Source organism: Aethalodelphis obliquidens, unplaced genomic scaffold, assembly GCF_003676395.1.
Source record: "Aethalodelphis obliquidens isolate GAN/ISIS:26980383/991018 unplaced genomic scaffold, ASM367639v1 scaffold53, whole genome shotgun sequence".
NCBI classification, from domain to species: Eukaryota; Metazoa; Chordata; class Mammalia; order Artiodactyla; family Delphinidae; genus Aethalodelphis; species Aethalodelphis obliquidens.
Window position 1 is genome coordinate 13159240 of NW_020837997.1, and position 15841 is coordinate 13175080.

The 15841-nt window shown below is 61.4% G+C and overlaps 2 protein-coding genes across 7 annotated transcripts in view; one reads left to right on the top strand and one right to left on the bottom strand.

Annotated features, from left to right (window-relative positions):
- SPPL2B (signal peptide peptidase like 2B) overlaps window positions 1–15841 on the top strand; it is a 55885-nt gene that overhangs the window by 11416 nt on the left and 28628 nt on the right. For 2 of the 6 annotated variants that reach the window (XM_027085680.1, XM_027085681.1), the window contains exons 3-4: window positions 3411–4070; window positions 6032–6277. The gene's annotated coding sequence lies outside the window, so the exon portion shown is untranslated. Of the gene's footprint in view, window positions 1–393; window positions 585–1019; window positions 1823–3410; window positions 4071–6031; window positions 6278–15841 lie in introns of those variants that run through there. The other 4 variants (XM_027085684.1, XM_027085682.1, XM_027085683.1 and 1 more) reach the window with 4 other exon arrangements.
- Window positions 368–3048, bottom strand: LINGO3 (leucine rich repeat and Ig domain containing 3). The gene has a single exon (XM_027085687.1). It carries the CDS (start codon window positions 2300–2302, stop codon window positions 416–418), a length of 1887 nt encoding a protein of 628 aa, XP_026941488.1. The 5' UTR covers window positions 2303–3048; the 3' UTR covers window positions 368–415.

Below are 15841 nucleotides of genomic sequence, written 5' to 3' on the forward strand. Positions count from 1 at the left end.
CATGCCCCTGGTGACCTCCGTGGGGTTCCAGGTGTAGACCATCTCCACCAGGTGTAGACCATCTCCACCAGGTGTGAGCTGTTTACGCCCGGGACCCTGGGCCTCTGAGCACCCCCCGCCCCCTGCCCAGCTCAGCGACCACACGAGGGGCAGGAAGACAGCGTGAAACCCTAAGAAAACGCTTGAGAAACTCTGCAAAAGATGCATCCTGATGAAAAAACAGTCCTGTGGTTGGGTCTCTACAAAAAAAGGGGAAGTTGTGCCAGGAGCCGGCTTGCGGCCGCCCCCTACGGGAAATGCATAGGTGGTAGTCAGATGGGCCAGCCACGGGCTGGCGTGGATTTGGGCGGAGACGGAGACGCGGCCTCTGGCGCAGGCGCAGCGGCGGGGGCCGCGGGAGGTGGGCCGGGGCCTCTCAGATCATCTTCATGTTGAACTTGCGGGCGCCCCCCTGGCCGGCAGCCGCGGCGGGCCCGTCCACCTTGCGGAAAGAGTACTCCACCGAGAAGTTGTTCTTGTGCTGCCCGCGGCCGCGGCTCCACACGAAGAGCAGCAGGAAGCAGAAGAGGACGACGCCTAGGAAGGTGATGCAGCCCATGGCGGTAGACACCAGGATAGTGGTGAGGTCCAGAGGAAAGCGCACGGCCGCCTGCGTGTCGTTGCGGCCCTCGCCCGGGGTCCGGTTGGTGGCTGGCTCGGGCTGCACGCTCAGCGTGGCGAAGTAGGTGTCGTTGCCGCCCGCGTTGCTGGCCACGCACGTGTAGGTGCCGCTGTCCCCTGGCCGCGCGTCCCGGATCTGAAGCGTGCCGCCCGGCAGCACGCGCGCCCGGCCGGCGCTGGCGGCGGTCACCGCGCGGTGGCGCGGCGTCACCCAGGCCACGGTGGGCGCCGGCTCGCCCTCGGCGCGGCACTGGAAGCGCACGTCGTCGCCCGCGGCCGCTGTGACATGCTGCAGCCGCCGCTCGCGGATCTTGGGCTTGCGGCACACGAAGTACTCGAAGAGCACCGAGTCCGGCAGGTTGCGCAGCGCGTCGCCGCGGACCTCGGCTGGGGTGGCGCAGGCCGGCAGGCGGCCGTCGAAATTGAGGGTCTTGCGGCGCTGCACGATCCAGAGCAGGCGACAGTCGCAGGCCAGCGGGTTCCCATCCACGCGCAGCGTCTCCAGCGTGTTGACCGAGTGGAAAGTGCTCTCCTCCAGCGTGGACAGCAGGTTGTTAGAGAGGTTGAGCAGGCGGATCTGCCGCAGCCCCAGGAAGGCCTGCGGCTCCACCACGGCCAGCAGGGCCCCAGCCAGGTGCAGCTCACGCAGGCGCACCAGGTCGCGGAAGGACCCTCGCGGCACCGTGCTGATGGGGTTGTGCGAGAGATTGAGGCAGGTGAGGTGGGCCTGGTGGCGCAGGGCGGCGGCCGGCACGGCGGTGATGTTGGTGTGCGTGACGGACAGCGAGGTCAGGTTGAGCCCCCTCAGGCTGCCGGCGGCCACCTCCTCCAGCAGGGGCCAGTTGTCGATCTCCAGGTGCAGCAGGCCCGGGAGCCGCTGGAAGTTCTGGTCCTCCAGGGCGGCGATGGCCAGGTGCCGCAGCCGCAGGGCGCCCAGGCCCCGCAGGTGGCCCAGCGACTCGCCCGACAGCGCCGTCAGGTTGCAGCGCTCCAGGGTCAGCTCCTCAAGCGCCAGCAGCCCCGCGAAGGCCCGGCGCGAGATGAACACCAGGTCGTTGTCGCCCATCTCCAGCCGGCGGAGGCTGCGCAGGTCCTGGAAGGTGTAGTCCAGGAGGATGACCAGCTTGTTCTCGCTCAGGTCCAGCAGCGTGAGGTTGTCCAGGTGCGTGAAGACGCCGGGCGGGATGAGCTTCAGCAGGTTGCCGCGGAGGCGCAGCTCTCGCAAGCGCGGCAGGTTGGCGAAGGCGCCGGGCTCCACGTGCGCGATCACGTTCTCGCTCAGGTCCAGCTCCTCCAGCAGCGGCAGGGCGGCCAGGTCGCCCGGGTTCAGGCAGCGGATGCGGTTGCGGCTGAGCTCTAGCAGGCGCGTCTCGGCCGGGATGCCGTCGGGCACCGCGGTCAGCCGGCGCCGGGGACAGGCTACCGCGCGCATCTGCACTGTACACTCGCAGCGGGCCGGGCAGCCCCCAGCGGGGGGCGGGGCCGCGGGCAGGAGCAGAAACTGCAGGCTCAGGACACACAGCCAGCAGGTCATGGTGCGGAGCCTGGGCCTAGGGCCGCGCCACCATCCTCGTGGGCACCTGAGGGCGGGGGCAGCGTTAGCACCCGTATCCCGCCATCCCGCCACCCCGGCCCGTCCCATCCCATCCCATCCTAGTAGCTAGCTCAGGAAGTGATTATCCACCGTGGGACCCGGGATCCCCCTCTGGGGTGTCTACCCAAGGGCTGGGTAAGGAAGCAGTGTGGATGGATAATCAGGGTCCATGGAGGGGGTGACTTCAGACCAGGACAGGTGACATTTGAGCTGAGACCCTGGGCTGGGTTGAACTGTGTTCCCCCAAAAGAAACGTTCAAGTCCTAACCCTGGTACGTGGGAAGGGGGCCTCGTTTGGAAATAGGGTCTTTGCAGATGTGGTGAGTTGAGACAAGGTTATATTGGATTAGGGTGGCCCTGAATCCAATGACTGATGTCCTTATAATAAGAGGGAAGTTTGGACTCACACATAGATGCACACAGAGGGCAAAAGGCCGCATGAAGATAGAGACAGAGGTTGGAGGGATGCGCCTACAAGCCAAGGATGGCGGGGGCCCCCAGAAGTCGGGAGGGGCAGGAAGGACCCTCCCTTGGAGACTTCAGAGGGAGCATGGCCTGAGACCCCTGGATTTCAGACTTCTGGCCTCCAGAACTGGGAGAGCATAGATTTCTGTTGTTTTCAGCCACTCAGTCTGTGGTACTTTGTGTTTGGCAACAGGAAGCTAATACAGACCCAAAGAATGACCAGGAAAGGGCCCATGGGTGTTGCAGAAAGAGGGTTCCAGGCTGGGGGAAGAGCCAGTGCAAAGGTCCTGAGGCTGAAGGAGTGGCTGGTGAGGCTAGGAGTACAATGAATGGGGGTGGGGAGTGGGAGATGCACTGGAGGGTTCACGGAGGCTGGATGATGTGGCTGGGGAGGCCCGGAGGGACAGATGCCAACACGCCTGGGCCTTTACATCTGCGCCTTCCGAGTTGCTCCATCTCTCCTGGCAGCCAGCTGGCCCTCCACCCCCTGTCCCCGCACTCTGCTGGGCTGCAGCCCGGATCCCGGGGCCAAGGTGGGTGGGGGTGGGGAGGGCATAAGCAGATGGCAGCCTGAGGGTGCTGCTCCGTTGGCCAGGCACCTATTTTCAGCATCTTAGCAGCTGAAGCCCCCAGGCATCCCCTGACCACCCCTGACACATGCTTACTGCCTGTTTCCTCACTGTTCCCGCAGGCCCGGCTCGGCAAAGACCCAGGCTGTAGATTCTCATCTGCTAAACAGCGGTGTGGCCAGCTCCAGCCTTCCTGGGCCCTTTCGGGAATTTTAAGTGAGCATTAACACACACAGAGCCCTGAGTAACTTAATGCCAGAGGTGAACCATACGTCACTGGGGGGAGAGTTTGTATTTTGCAGGGGTCATCAATTTAAGATGAGGTCATACTGGAGCAGGGTGGGCCCTGATCCAATGACTGGTGTCCTTATAAAAGGGGAAATTTTGATGCAGACACTCAGGGAAGGTGGCCACGTGACAACAAAGGCAGAGACTGGAGTGATGCATCTATAGGCCAAGGGACACCAAAGAGTGCCAGTAACCATCAGAACCTGGAAAAAGCAGGCAAGGATCCACACCTAGAATCTCTGGAGGAAGCACAGCCCTGCTGACACCTTGATTTTGAACGTCTGGCCTCCAGAACAGAGAGAAGAACTTTCTGTTGTTTTAAGCCGCCATGTTTGTGGTATTTCATCGTGGCAGCTACGAGACCTAACGGAATATCCACGGATCCGTAAGAAAAACTCACACGTGGGAGCAGGGTGGACAAGGAGGTTTGCTGCAGGGTCGTTCGGAACTGCAAAAACTGGGACTCACCTAGATATCCATCCATAGGGGATCAGGTAAATAAATTGTGGTCCGTGCCCGCTGTGGAACACAGGGAGACTTGTATGTACCAGTGAAGAAAGACAGTGATGTAGTTATATGGGGGGGGGGTGAATAAAAATCCCCAAACTAACCTAAGTGTCCATCAATACGGGATTAGTTAAATAAACTGTGGTCTGTGCCTGCTGTGGAATCAAGGAGATCTGTATGTACTCAGTAGAAAAAGAGAGCTGAGATCTAGTCACATGGAGGAAAAATGAACTAACCTTAGCACCCATCAATAGGGGATCCAATAAGCCATAATCTATGGTTATTGTGGAAGGCTGGGAGATTCAGATGTACCCACAAGGAAAGCTGGCTGAGGTGTAGTTCCACGGGAGGCCAGGGGGAAGCAAGGTTGCCACACAATCACAGACAGCACAATCCTATTCGTGGCAAAATAAAACCAAACACCAAACTCAGTTCTTGTTTTGGGCGGGGACATAAACACAAGCGCAGGTGCCCCTGAAACGCCTGGGAAGTCACACACCGTTCGGGACAGCACTGTGAGTGGCGGGAAGGGAGTTGCCGGTAGTGGAGAGTGCGGTCCCATCATGAGGAAACCGAGGCGCCCCTGGCCTCCTGGAGGTCACAGGTCTTAGCTCCCTGTCCCCGGCTGGGAAGCCCAGCAGGGAGGCAGAGGGAGGGAGTGAGAGGCATCTGGTCGTGCCTTCCCACTGCAACTGTCCTTAATCCCGACCTGGGCATTGCAGGGAACATAATCCTTCCCTGAGGCAAACTTCTTCCCAGGCTCTTTTTCTAGGTCATTCCCTCCCGTGTAGTTGCCCTGGAGAGCATGTGGAGAGGCCGTGTCCCAGGAGGGGACATGACAGTCAGAATTGATGGTTCCCTGTTCAGCTGTCTCTTTTCTACGTTAAAGGGGCTCTGAGGTCACTCCCAGGTCGCCAGCCCAGCCCAGGCCGCTCCCTGTGGTCAAGGGATAACGGTCCCCCAGCCGGGGATGGGGCACAGCTCCTCAGCAGTCTGCTTTGGAGGAGCAAGGCCCTCCCTGGCTCTGCCCCAAGAAGGAAATGGCTGGTATTGTTCAGCCCCCCAAACAGACTCCTTGTGGGGGCAGAGCTGCCTGCATTGTGCCTTCTGCAGGAGAGAATTTCACACGCCCGGCCTCTCCTTGCCTTCCCCTCCTCCCTCTCTCCCCCTCGCTCTCTCTGCTCCAGCCCCACAGGCCTCCTCGCTGTTTCTCCAACATGCCTGCTATGGTCCTGCCCCAGGGCCTTTGCACGGGCTGTGCAAGACCCAGACCACTGTCCCTTCATGGCTCTCTCCCTGATTTTATTGGGGTCTCGCCCCCAGTGTCACTTCCCTGGTGACTCTCTGCACTAAACTACCCCTCCCCTCCCCCCAGGCTCTCTGAAATGCACCTTAAACCCTGTTCAAAGCTGGTCTTTATTCCTGGACTGGAAACATCATCTTCATCATTATCATCATCTTCATCAAAATGGCAAACTCTGGGGGCTTCCCTGGTGGCGCAGTGGTTGAGAGTCCGCCTGCCGATGCAGGGGACACGAGTTCGTGCCCTGGTCCGGGAAGATCCCACATGCCGCGGAGCGGCTAGGCCCGTGAGCCATGGCCGCTGAGCCTGCGCGTCCGGAGCCTGTGCTCCGCAACGGGAGAGGCCACAACAGTGAGAGGCCTGCGTACGGCAAAAAAAAAAAAGGCAAACTCTGCTATAGGCTCTGCTCTGGGCCAGCCCTGGGCTAAGGCTCTACGTGGATCGGCCCATTTAATTTCCACAACAACCTCACAGGGGTGGGTCATGCCCACTTTACAGATGGGAACACTGAGGCTCAAAGCAACATAAGTCACCCGCTCAGGTTCACACCGCACGTCAGAGGTGGCAGGGGATAGTCTCGGAGTGAGGTGGGGTGGTGCTACACCCCGTAACACTCGCTAATTTTTTTTTTTTTTTTTTTAACAGAGGCAGGAGAGGGTCCTGGCAGTTCATTCAGCTAGAATTCGAAATACGGCTCTGTTTTTGCTGGACCTGTTTTCATCGTCACCTGCAGAGATCCTGTAACAAACACTGGTCTCCTCTCATTCGTTGATTCCGTCCATCAGTCAGTCAACAAACATCTACTGTGCCAGGCATTTTCCACGTGCTGAGGACACACAGTGCGTGAGACAAAGGGGTCAGCTTTCTTGGAGCCCACGGATAATAAAAGAGGTAAGTAAATACACTCTCTCCCGCCTTAGGTGGCCATAAGTGGAGAGAAATAAATCCAGGAAAAGGGCGAAGGGGGTGTTGAGGGGATGGCAATGATCTAATTTGCCAAGAAAGGGACATTCATACAAAGACCTAGGGAGGGAGAAAGGGAGCCAAGTGGGGGGGGGCGGGGGGGGCAGGCAGCAGGACTGGGCCATTCAGCCACGGAGTCCGGGGTCGGGCGCTGCAGAGAGAGGAAGGTGGACTTTTTACAAACTTAAATTTTTTTTTTTAAGTTGAAAAGAATTTAAAAAAAAATAGTTGTCACAGAACAGTATCAGGAAGGAAGTACTTAAGTGACAAGAGGCCAGCACGGCCAGGGCACAGCCACTGTGACACAGTCGCAGAAAGGCCGGCAGAGACCTCGGTTCTGACGCGCTGTGTGACCTCTAATGAAAAGTGCGCCCTCTCTGAACCTCGCCTGTCAAAGGGAGCGAGTCCGGGGGCGCCCTCGGAGCACTCGCGCTGTAACTGCTCCCGGGATGAGAGGATAGCTGGTCCTTGGCGCCCAGCGGGGTCTGCTCCAGCTGTGACCCAGTTTGTGAGCTATAACCTCTCCCCCCAGCATGGGCCTGTCATCTCTGTGTGGGGTGGATGGACTCACAGCTGGGCTGGAGCTTGTGATGCCTCCCCCTCCACTGTGGAAAGGTCTGGTCTGGGCGAGGGAGCAGCGGGAACTTGACTCTGTCTCTAGCAACCCTGTTCATTCACTTACCTCGACGTTGGCTGGACTGGGAAGCGGGAGAGCTCGCGGGAGGGTGGTCTCGGTGGAGGGCTGGGTGCCCTGAGCAAGTGAGTCACCCTCTCTGGGCCTGTTTCCTCGCGTCGAGGCCTGGGCCTTGAGGTGGGGTTAGAAGGCCAGGATCCCAGGTCCCAATTAGGGTGGGGGTCTGGATTCTAGTCCTGCTTTTGCTGCTACGTTTTCAGGGCATCGGGTCCATTTCCTGAAAGGTGGTGAGAAGGTCAGCCGGCTGTGAACGGTGGTGGGAAGGGCAGGCGGGGGGTGGGAGGGACAGGTCTGGCAGAGGCCACTCAGGGGGGCCGTGCTGGGTGGTAAAATGAGGCCATGTGGACAGGTCCATGTTGATGCTACACCTTCTCTGCCCCTTCCCTCCTCCTTGAGGCAGGGGCCTCGGGGGAGGTGACACCCACAGGGCGGTCAAGGTCACCACCTGCCTTCCAGACACTCATTTTACCCCCAGGGACCTGCCACCCTGTCCGCCCAGGACTAAATACCATCTGTTCACTGATGACTCCTGACCCTGTGTCTCTCCTGAGCTCCAGCCCTGGGGACCAGCCACATCCCGACATCACCCGGAGGCCCCGCAGTGTCCCGACGTCACCCGTCCCCTGGCAGCTCCTCATTCACACCCCCGACCAATCCATCACCAGGTGCTGTCCGCTCCACCTCCAAACATGTCCCAGATCCACCGTGCTCTGCATCTCTGCCACCGCCAGGCCACCACCAACCCACTCCAAACCCTCTTCCTGTCAGCATGGGCTCCAGCTCACCCCCCACCGTTCAACAGACACCCTGCTTTTTTCAGGGCTCAGCGTCCCCACCTTCAGAATGCACTGGGGTTGTGTGAGGTCCCTCAGCATCGCTGACTTCCAGGGCTGGATCATTCTCTGTGGGAGGCCGTCCTGGGCCCTGGGGGGTGTGGAGAAGCATCCCTGACCCCCACCCCATCGACGCCAGGAGCCCCCCAGTCGTGACAACCACAGACGTTCCCAGACATCGCCCACGCCCCCTGGGGGGCGGGATCGCCCGGGCGAGACCCGCTGTCGGTCGTAGAGGATGCTGGGCACAGAGCAGGCATCCAGTGGCTGCCCCAGGAGGAGACACGCTGATCATCAGCCTGTGTTATAGATGGGGAAGCAGAGGCCCAGAGAGGGGAAGTGACTTGCCCAGGGCCACACAGCAGGTGAGAAGCAGATGTAAGACTTGAATCCAGGACTCCACACCCTGTCTTCCCACAGTTCTCCCAGGGTCGGGGCGGTGGGAGCCCATCCTCGTGGGACCCTGACTTCCACCAGCTCTGCAGACCCAGGAGCCTGCCCTGTGCCAGCCGGGCAGAACTGTGAGGCCCCGGGGCTGCCCTTGGCAGAGCGAGGCTCCCTCCCCCCATGCCATGGTCAGCGAGCACGCGGCTTGTGGCCAAGGGTGGAGGAGGCCCTGGGGGCCAGCCTGGCCCTTCCTGGGCTGCGGGTGCAGCCGTGTTGGGGCTGAGTCCCCATGTGACTGTTGATGTGGGAAAAACTGCTCGCCACGTGGACTGAGAGCTGTTCATGCCGAGTGTGCTGCAGACCAGACCCCCTGGACACCCAGGGCCACCCCCCCTCATTTTCCACACAGAGGAGCCAGAGCCTCGGGGCTGGTGCCCGAGAACCTTCCCATCTCTTCTCCCCAGCGAGGGGCAAATCCCACCGGGGCAGGGCTGCCCTGGCCACACTCCAGGACTCCCCCTCTCTCTCTGAACCCCCAGTGGGCCAAGCGTGGGTGCTGGGGGCTCAGCAGCACCGGGGCCTTCCTCGGGGCATTTTTTTCCCATTTCAAGTGGCCAGTGTTTATTTTTTTAGTACTTTCACATATATGTGCAGCCATCACCTCTAATTCCAGAACATTCCATCACCCGCAGAAGAAGCCCCGTCCCCACGAGCACTCACCCCCTACCCCCTGCCCCAGCCCCTGACAACCCACTCTCTGTGTCTGTGGATCTGCCTGTCCTGGACGTTTCCCATCCATGGAATCACACCCTGTGTGTCCTTCTGTGTCTGGCTTCTCTCACTGAGCATCGTGTCGGGTGGGCAAACAGGCAAGACGTGCAAACACATCCACGAAGTAGATCGTTTGGGAAAAGTGGGGGTCTGTTATCTGGTCTGATGCTTTGTCCAGCATGGCCGGGAAGGCCTGTCTGAGCTGAGTCATGAACGGCGGGCAGGAGTGAGCAGGTGGAAGGCCGGGAAATGGTGTTCTGGGTGGAGGGATCCACCGGGGCAAAGGCCCTGGGGTGGGAATAGGCTGGTGCTCGGAGGACAGAAAGGGGGGTTGCGGCTGGAGGCTCAGGGTGCGTCTGAGTTTGGATCTGGGGGGTCGGGGTTGGCAAGGGTGGAACCACGCAGGGCTCTGAACCCACAGTGAGGTGTTGGGACTTGATTCTGAGAGTGCGAGGGAGTCATGAGGGGATCTGGGGCAGGAGCAGGACGTATCTGAGCTGGAGTCTGAAGATGCGTCTGGCTGTGTGTGTTCTGGCCCTGTCACCCCACATCATCTGAGGCTGGAAACTTGAGTCTCCTGCCTGGACAGCACTGTCCCAAGGGTGGGGACCACGTTAGTCCTCTTTCTACCCCCCATCACCAACATGCACAGAGCTGGGTGCTCAGAGGGCCCAAGAATATCCAACGAGGGGCTTCCCTGGTGGCACAGTGGTTGGGAGTCCTCCTGCCAATGCGGGGGACACGGGTTCGTGCCCCGGTCCGGGAAGATCCCACATGCCGCGGAGCGGCTGGGCCCGTGAGCCATGGCCGCTGAGCCTGCGCGTCCGGAGCCTGTGCTCCGCGACGGGAGAGGCCGCAGCGGTGAGAGGCCCGCGTACCGCAAAAAAAAAAAAAAAATCCAACGAATGAAGCAGAGAATCAGCGAAATCCCGCGCCAGGACGAGCTCTTCGGGGTCCCCGTCGGAGCCCGCCCCCGACCGCCCGGGAAGAGACTTTTAAGGCCCTGAGCCGCAGCTTCCTCTTCTGCAAAAGGGACTCATGTGACTCACAGCCGCCTCCCGGGGCTGACGGAGTGGCAGGTGAGGAGTCAGAGAGAAGATACTTTATAACCTGGGCACCTTCAGAAAAGTCTCCACTGGGTGCCGGCTGGGGTCGGGCGCCCCGAGTCCTAGGCCTTGTTCTGCTCTCGGCCAAGTCCTCACCTCATCTGTTCATTCATTTATTCATTCATTCAACAAGTACTGAATGGGCACCTTCTGTGTGCCGGGCGCTGCTCTTTGAGGGAAACAGCAACATGGACTGAATCCCTGCCACTCATCCACGGGTGATAAACAGGAGGAGTAAAACAGAGGCCACGTGTGGACAGGGCTACGGAGAGAAAACGGGGCAGGTGGAGGTCTGTGGTCGGCAGAACAACGCCCCATCCAAAGATGCCCGCGCACGACCTGATCCCTGGAACCTGCGAGTGTTACTTCATGTGGCAAAGGGGGATGAAATTAAGGATGCTGAACAGTTCACCCTGAGACCGGGAGGACCCTGGATTCCCCGGGGAGCCCACTGTCATCCCAGGGTCCTTATAAGAGGGAGGCGGGAGGGTCAGAGGCAGAGAGAGACGGGAGATGCTGCGCTGCTGGCTGTGAGGATGCAGGAGGGGCCGCGAGCCAGGGATGCGGCGCCTCTAGAAGCTGGAAAAGGTGGGAACCGATGCTCCCCTGGAGCCTCCGGAAGGACCAGCCCTGCCCACACCTAGATTCAGCCCCGTGAGACCCCAGTCGGACTCCTGACCCCCAGGACTGTCAGAGAATCAATGTGTGTGGTTTCAGCACTAGGTTTGTGGTGATTTGTGGTAGCAACCTCAGGAGACTCACGCAGGGTCTTTGCAGATTTGAAGAGGAGGTGGGTGGAGGCCTCCCCAGAGCTGTGCGCTTGCTCTGCGGGCTGGAAGGTGGAGGGGGCCGAGCTCCCCTCAGGGTCTGCCATCAGCCTCAACTGCAGTGCAGGGACCTACCCCGGGGGGAGGAGCCCGAAATCTGTCCGTCCAGGCAGGACCTGGGAAATGGAGACCCCTCCTCCCCTTCGCCCCAAGCTGTCCTTTACCCAAATTTACCAGGAAGTTCTTAAGCTGAGGGGGCTGGGGTTGCCGGGGCCCCTCCCCTGGAGCAGAGGCAGCCCAGCCCCAGGGGTCCTGGCCAGGTGGCTAGCTTCCTCCTTCCCTCCTGGCCAGGGTCCCTCCCCCTCCCATCCCTTCTATCTTGAGCCAGCTTTTGCCCCCGACAGGCCACATGGGACTCATCCTCTCGACCCCTCTCAGGCTGGGGGATGCTGAACACGCCCTTGAGCAAGGCTGAGCCAGGCCCCTCCTGCAGGCAGCAGCTGAACCCACCAGGAGGGCAGGGGTGGGGGGAATAGATGGTTGCAGCCAGCCCCTCTGTCCCTGGGGCCACAACTGGGGCCAGAGGGAGCAAGGGCAGTGCGGCTGGCAGGTCCTCAAAGCGTTCCCTCTTCCAGCGGCTAGACCGACTCAGCGCCCGGCCCCCTGAGGCCTGCTTTTGGGGACGCACTGCCGACCCCTCAGGATTGGTGCATCCTCCGGCCTAGATCCGGGCCCTCCCGGGACTTTGATCCATGACAATTCATTAAGCGCTAATTAGCCTCCAGCTGCCTTTAGTCCCTGTTAAACCTTCCGGGGGCTGGGGGCCTCCCGACCCACTTTCCTTGCCAGCCTGTGCAGGGGGGCTGTGGACCGCCCTCTGCAGGGGAGGCCTCTAGACCTGGAACCACGTTTTGAATGCCCGCTGTATAGCACGGCCGCTCAGCCACGAGCCCGGCCGAGCCCCGAGGGGGGAGAATAACGACACCCACTCGGAGAAAAGGAGACTGAGGGTGAGAGTGGTCCCCAGCTCTCCTGGCAGCGCTCCGCTTGAGAGTCAACATCTGAACCCGGGTCTGATGCCAGCTCCCTTCCACGGAATCCCAGAGCCCTACTGGAGGGTGGATGGACGGCCCTCTTAAGAGGCCCAGGATTGACATAGGGTGGTGGGCGGCTCACCCGGGCCCACCCAGGACCAGCTTTGCTTGGAGAGTTCTCCAAGAGGCTCCCTACCTGGTGACTAGGTGGTGACTCAGGGGAGCCCAAGAATGACAGCACTGTGGGAAGAGAAATCAAGTTGACGCCTAAGATCTGCTTTGTAATTCCCACTCAGCAAGGCACCTTCGGATCCCAGGCATCACGCGGGGGTGGCTAGGCGCAGCCACCTCCATTCTACAGATGATCACACTGAGGCCGAGCAGGTGCAAGGCGGAGCTGCTGGGGTACCAGTGAGGACGATCATGGCTGCCCCACGGTCTCAGAGCACCTATCTCATGGCAGCCCCGTGCCGGGGGTGCAACGCACCTCCATTTATTACATCCCGTGTTGATGTCCATCTCAAACCTGGAGCTCAGAGAGGGGCTGTGCTTTGCCGGAAGTCACCGGGTGGGACGGGGAACAGAGAAGCAGGCCGAGGACAGCTGGCTTTAGCCCTACTGAGCCCTCGTCCCACGGTTGGGCGTCCCCTTCCCATCTCCCCACGCCATCCAGGTAAAGCGGAGGAGCTGCATCTGCGGGGGAAGCCTATGGGGTGGGCCCACGGGGTCTTCCAGCTCAGATCCTGTCTCAGATGGCTGCCACTCCAGCTCAGTGGGGAATGGGCAAGGCAGTATGCCCGCAGCCCGACGGCCCCAGACCTCTCCCCGCTTGCCTGCACCTGGTTTCACCAGTCTCATCCACAGAGACCCTGTGTCCTCCACCTCTGGGCACTCACACACCATAGCCTTCCCAGCCTCCACACCTCCTCCAGGGAGCCCTCCTGGGTTGCTCCAGGTTTCAGAGCCCTGCTGTGCCTGAAAGTTCCCCCATTGAGCCCCAGATGGTCCCTCTGCTGCTGCCATGCTGCAGCAGACACCCCCTCCCCATGCCCCCACCAGCAACCATCTCTGTACAAACATGGATTCACCAGGCACTGCTTGTTAAAAATGCAGGTTCTGGGGCACAAACCCCAGAAGTTCTGATTCCTCAGAACTGGGGGGCCGGGGTGCCTGTGTTGTCAGTGCCTGGGGCGTGTGTTGAAAAAACCAGTCATAAGGCAGTCTCAAAAATAAGGACCGGGTCCTTTCCTGCACCCAGATCAGGCAAGGCATAAGGTGCTGTCCCCCCCCCCGAACTTGTTGAATGGGGCTCAGTGGCCTCCCAGGCCTGGCCCCAGAGGCCCTGGGGGGCACCTATGCCCAACCTCACGGGATGGAGAGAAGCTCCCCCGACCCCATCCTTGCTGCTGCTTGGACACGGGCCCTCAGTGCAGGGGGCTCGGCTCTGTGCTCCCAAATCCCTCCCACCCAGCTGAGCTGTCCCCAGCCCCAGGGATGCAGCAGGTCCTGGTGTGGACCCCAAACGCTTCCTTCTCCTTCCTGGCAGCTCGGCACCCCCTAGGCTGGACCAGACCCCGCTGGAGGGGAGGGCAGGAAGGCTTGGGGCTGACGCTACCATCCCGACCGTCGTCCACCCCCAGACCCAGCCAGTCCCCCTTCCTTCCCCTCATGGAAGGGGGCGCATCCCCCCAGGCGTACCCACTGCCCCAGAGAGAAGCCCATCTGCCTCCCTGCTCCTCGGCGCCCCAGGGGAGGAACGGGGGACCCCAGCATGGGGAGTGGCCCCCCAAAGTTTCCAGGGGGAGCGCTGGGGGCCTGGCGAGGAGCGATGAGCCCGGAAGGGGCGCTCAGTGAGAGTGGTCCCCGGGCGAGGGTGGGGGCTCGGGGGGGGCGGGCTGCGGAGGGCAGGCGCAGCGGGGTCTCGGGGTCCGGCGCGGCCACTCACCTGGGCGGCTCCGCCGCGGACAGGGCGCGGGCTGCGGCGCGGGGGCCGCCCGGAGCCGACAAGAGCAGCCGCCACCTCCCGGGTCCACCGTGCGCGCCGCCGCCGGCGCGTGCCCGCCGCCGCCCTCCACGGCGCGCGGTGCGGGGGCGCGTGGGACTGCGCTCGGACGTGCGCGCGGCCCGTCGGCTGGGGTGCGCGGTGACCCGACCGCAGGCAGGTGTGCGGGGCTGCGGGGCGCGAGGACACGTGCGCGCAGGTGCCGGGACTTGGCGCCAGGGCGGCGGGCGGGGGAAGGGCAGGGCGTCCAGGACCCGGGAGCGCCTGCTGCTCGGTGCGCACCCGAGGCGGTGGCGCGAGTGAGGGCCACCCCTGTGGCCATGGCTTTGGTGGGCCTGCAGAGGCTGCGGTGCAGGGAACGCAGGGCTCCCCATCTGTGACCCTCTGGGATCTGGCCTCTCCTCGCTGACCCCACTCCAGGCCTCCGCCACCCGGCACCTGGATACCTGCCCCAGCCTCTTCCGATCCGGCCAGCGCTCCAGGCCCATTCCTCACGTGGGCCCCGGAGGATGCTTAACCACTGGCCTCTAGAACCAACTACGGCTCCCTGTTGCCCTCAGATTCATGGCTAAACTCGGTGTGTGTTTCTGGATCTTCCCTACCCATGCCTTCCTCCCGCCGGCCGCCTCACTCCTTCCCAGTGAGGCCCCCTTGCCCCTTTTCAAACATGCCAGGCTCCTGCCAGTCTCAGGGCCTTGGCCTTCGCCGTTCCCTCTGCCTGGAATGCCTTCCCCTGCATCCTTTGTTGGCCAGTTTGTAATCGCTTGTTTATGCTGCAGCTCAATGCTGTGCTCAATGGATGTTTGTGGAAAGAATGACCCTTTTACTTTTACTGTGGTGGTCTGGGGAGCCGTGGGCACCCCCAAGCTTGGGAACCTCAAGTTAGGAGGGAGGCCTGCCTCATCTGATGAAAGGCGTCTTGTTGGAGCAGATGTCCTAGAATCACTAAAGGTTGGGGTGAAGTGTCCCTACCCTGACTCCCAGGTTGGGATATTGTGCAAGCCAGGGCAGAAATGGAATCAGGAGTGGAGTGTCCTGACCCCCCCAGGACAGAGCCTGCCCAGCATCGGCCCTGTTTAGGGAGCTCACGCTGTGGAGTCCAGGGTGAGAGGCAGGACATTACTGCAGTGTGGGAGGTGCAGGGGCAGAGGACGGGGTGGGGGCACCCTCCCCCCCCCCACCGTCATGCTAATACACGATTAATTAGCGAGATTACTGAGCACTTACTCTATGCTGGGCTCCGTTCCAAACACGGGCCCTCTTGTGCTTGCTGCAGGGTCATGGTTACAGGCGGACACTTATTATTCCCATTTCACAGATCAGCAAGTCGAGGCTCAGAGATACCATTTGTCCCAAGAGAGGGGCTCAAGGTGGGCCTGGCTGCCCAGGGGGCTAGGCGTGTAACCTCTCATGATCCCACCCCCACCAGCCTTCCCTGCCCGCTGCGCCCTCCCAGCTGCTTCCATGGTGGCCTGGCATCAGCTCAGCCAACTGTGATTCGAGCAGGCTCCATTCCCAGACTGTCGTGTTGGCCGGAGGCCCGGAAACCGCATCCCAGGAGGCCGTAGGCCAGGTCCCGATGGGACGAGGGGGCAGATCCCTTTCCTGGCCAACAGAGTTCCAGGAGGAGGACGTGGGCTCCCCTCCCTTGTGGTTCCCCATCCCCAGCGCCCGCATAGAGGAGACACAGCCCAGCGCCCGCATAGAGGAGACACTGCTGCAGAGGCTGTGTGACCTCAGGGCAGTCGCTTCCCAGCTCTGAGCTTCTGTCTCCCTCTGTAAAATGAGGCTCTGATACCTGCCACCCAGGGCTCTAGGAAAGCAAGCACTTTCCTACTGTGTGCCAGTAGGTCTGTGTACCAGGTCAAGCGCCGGGCCGGAGGGAGGAGACGTGGCCG

Excerpts from the sequence above, each read along its gene's own strand:
- LINGO3 (XM_027085687.1), bottom strand. The coding sequence starts at position 2,302 with ATGGGACGGGCCGGGGTGGCGGGATGGCGGGATACGGGTGCTAACGCT.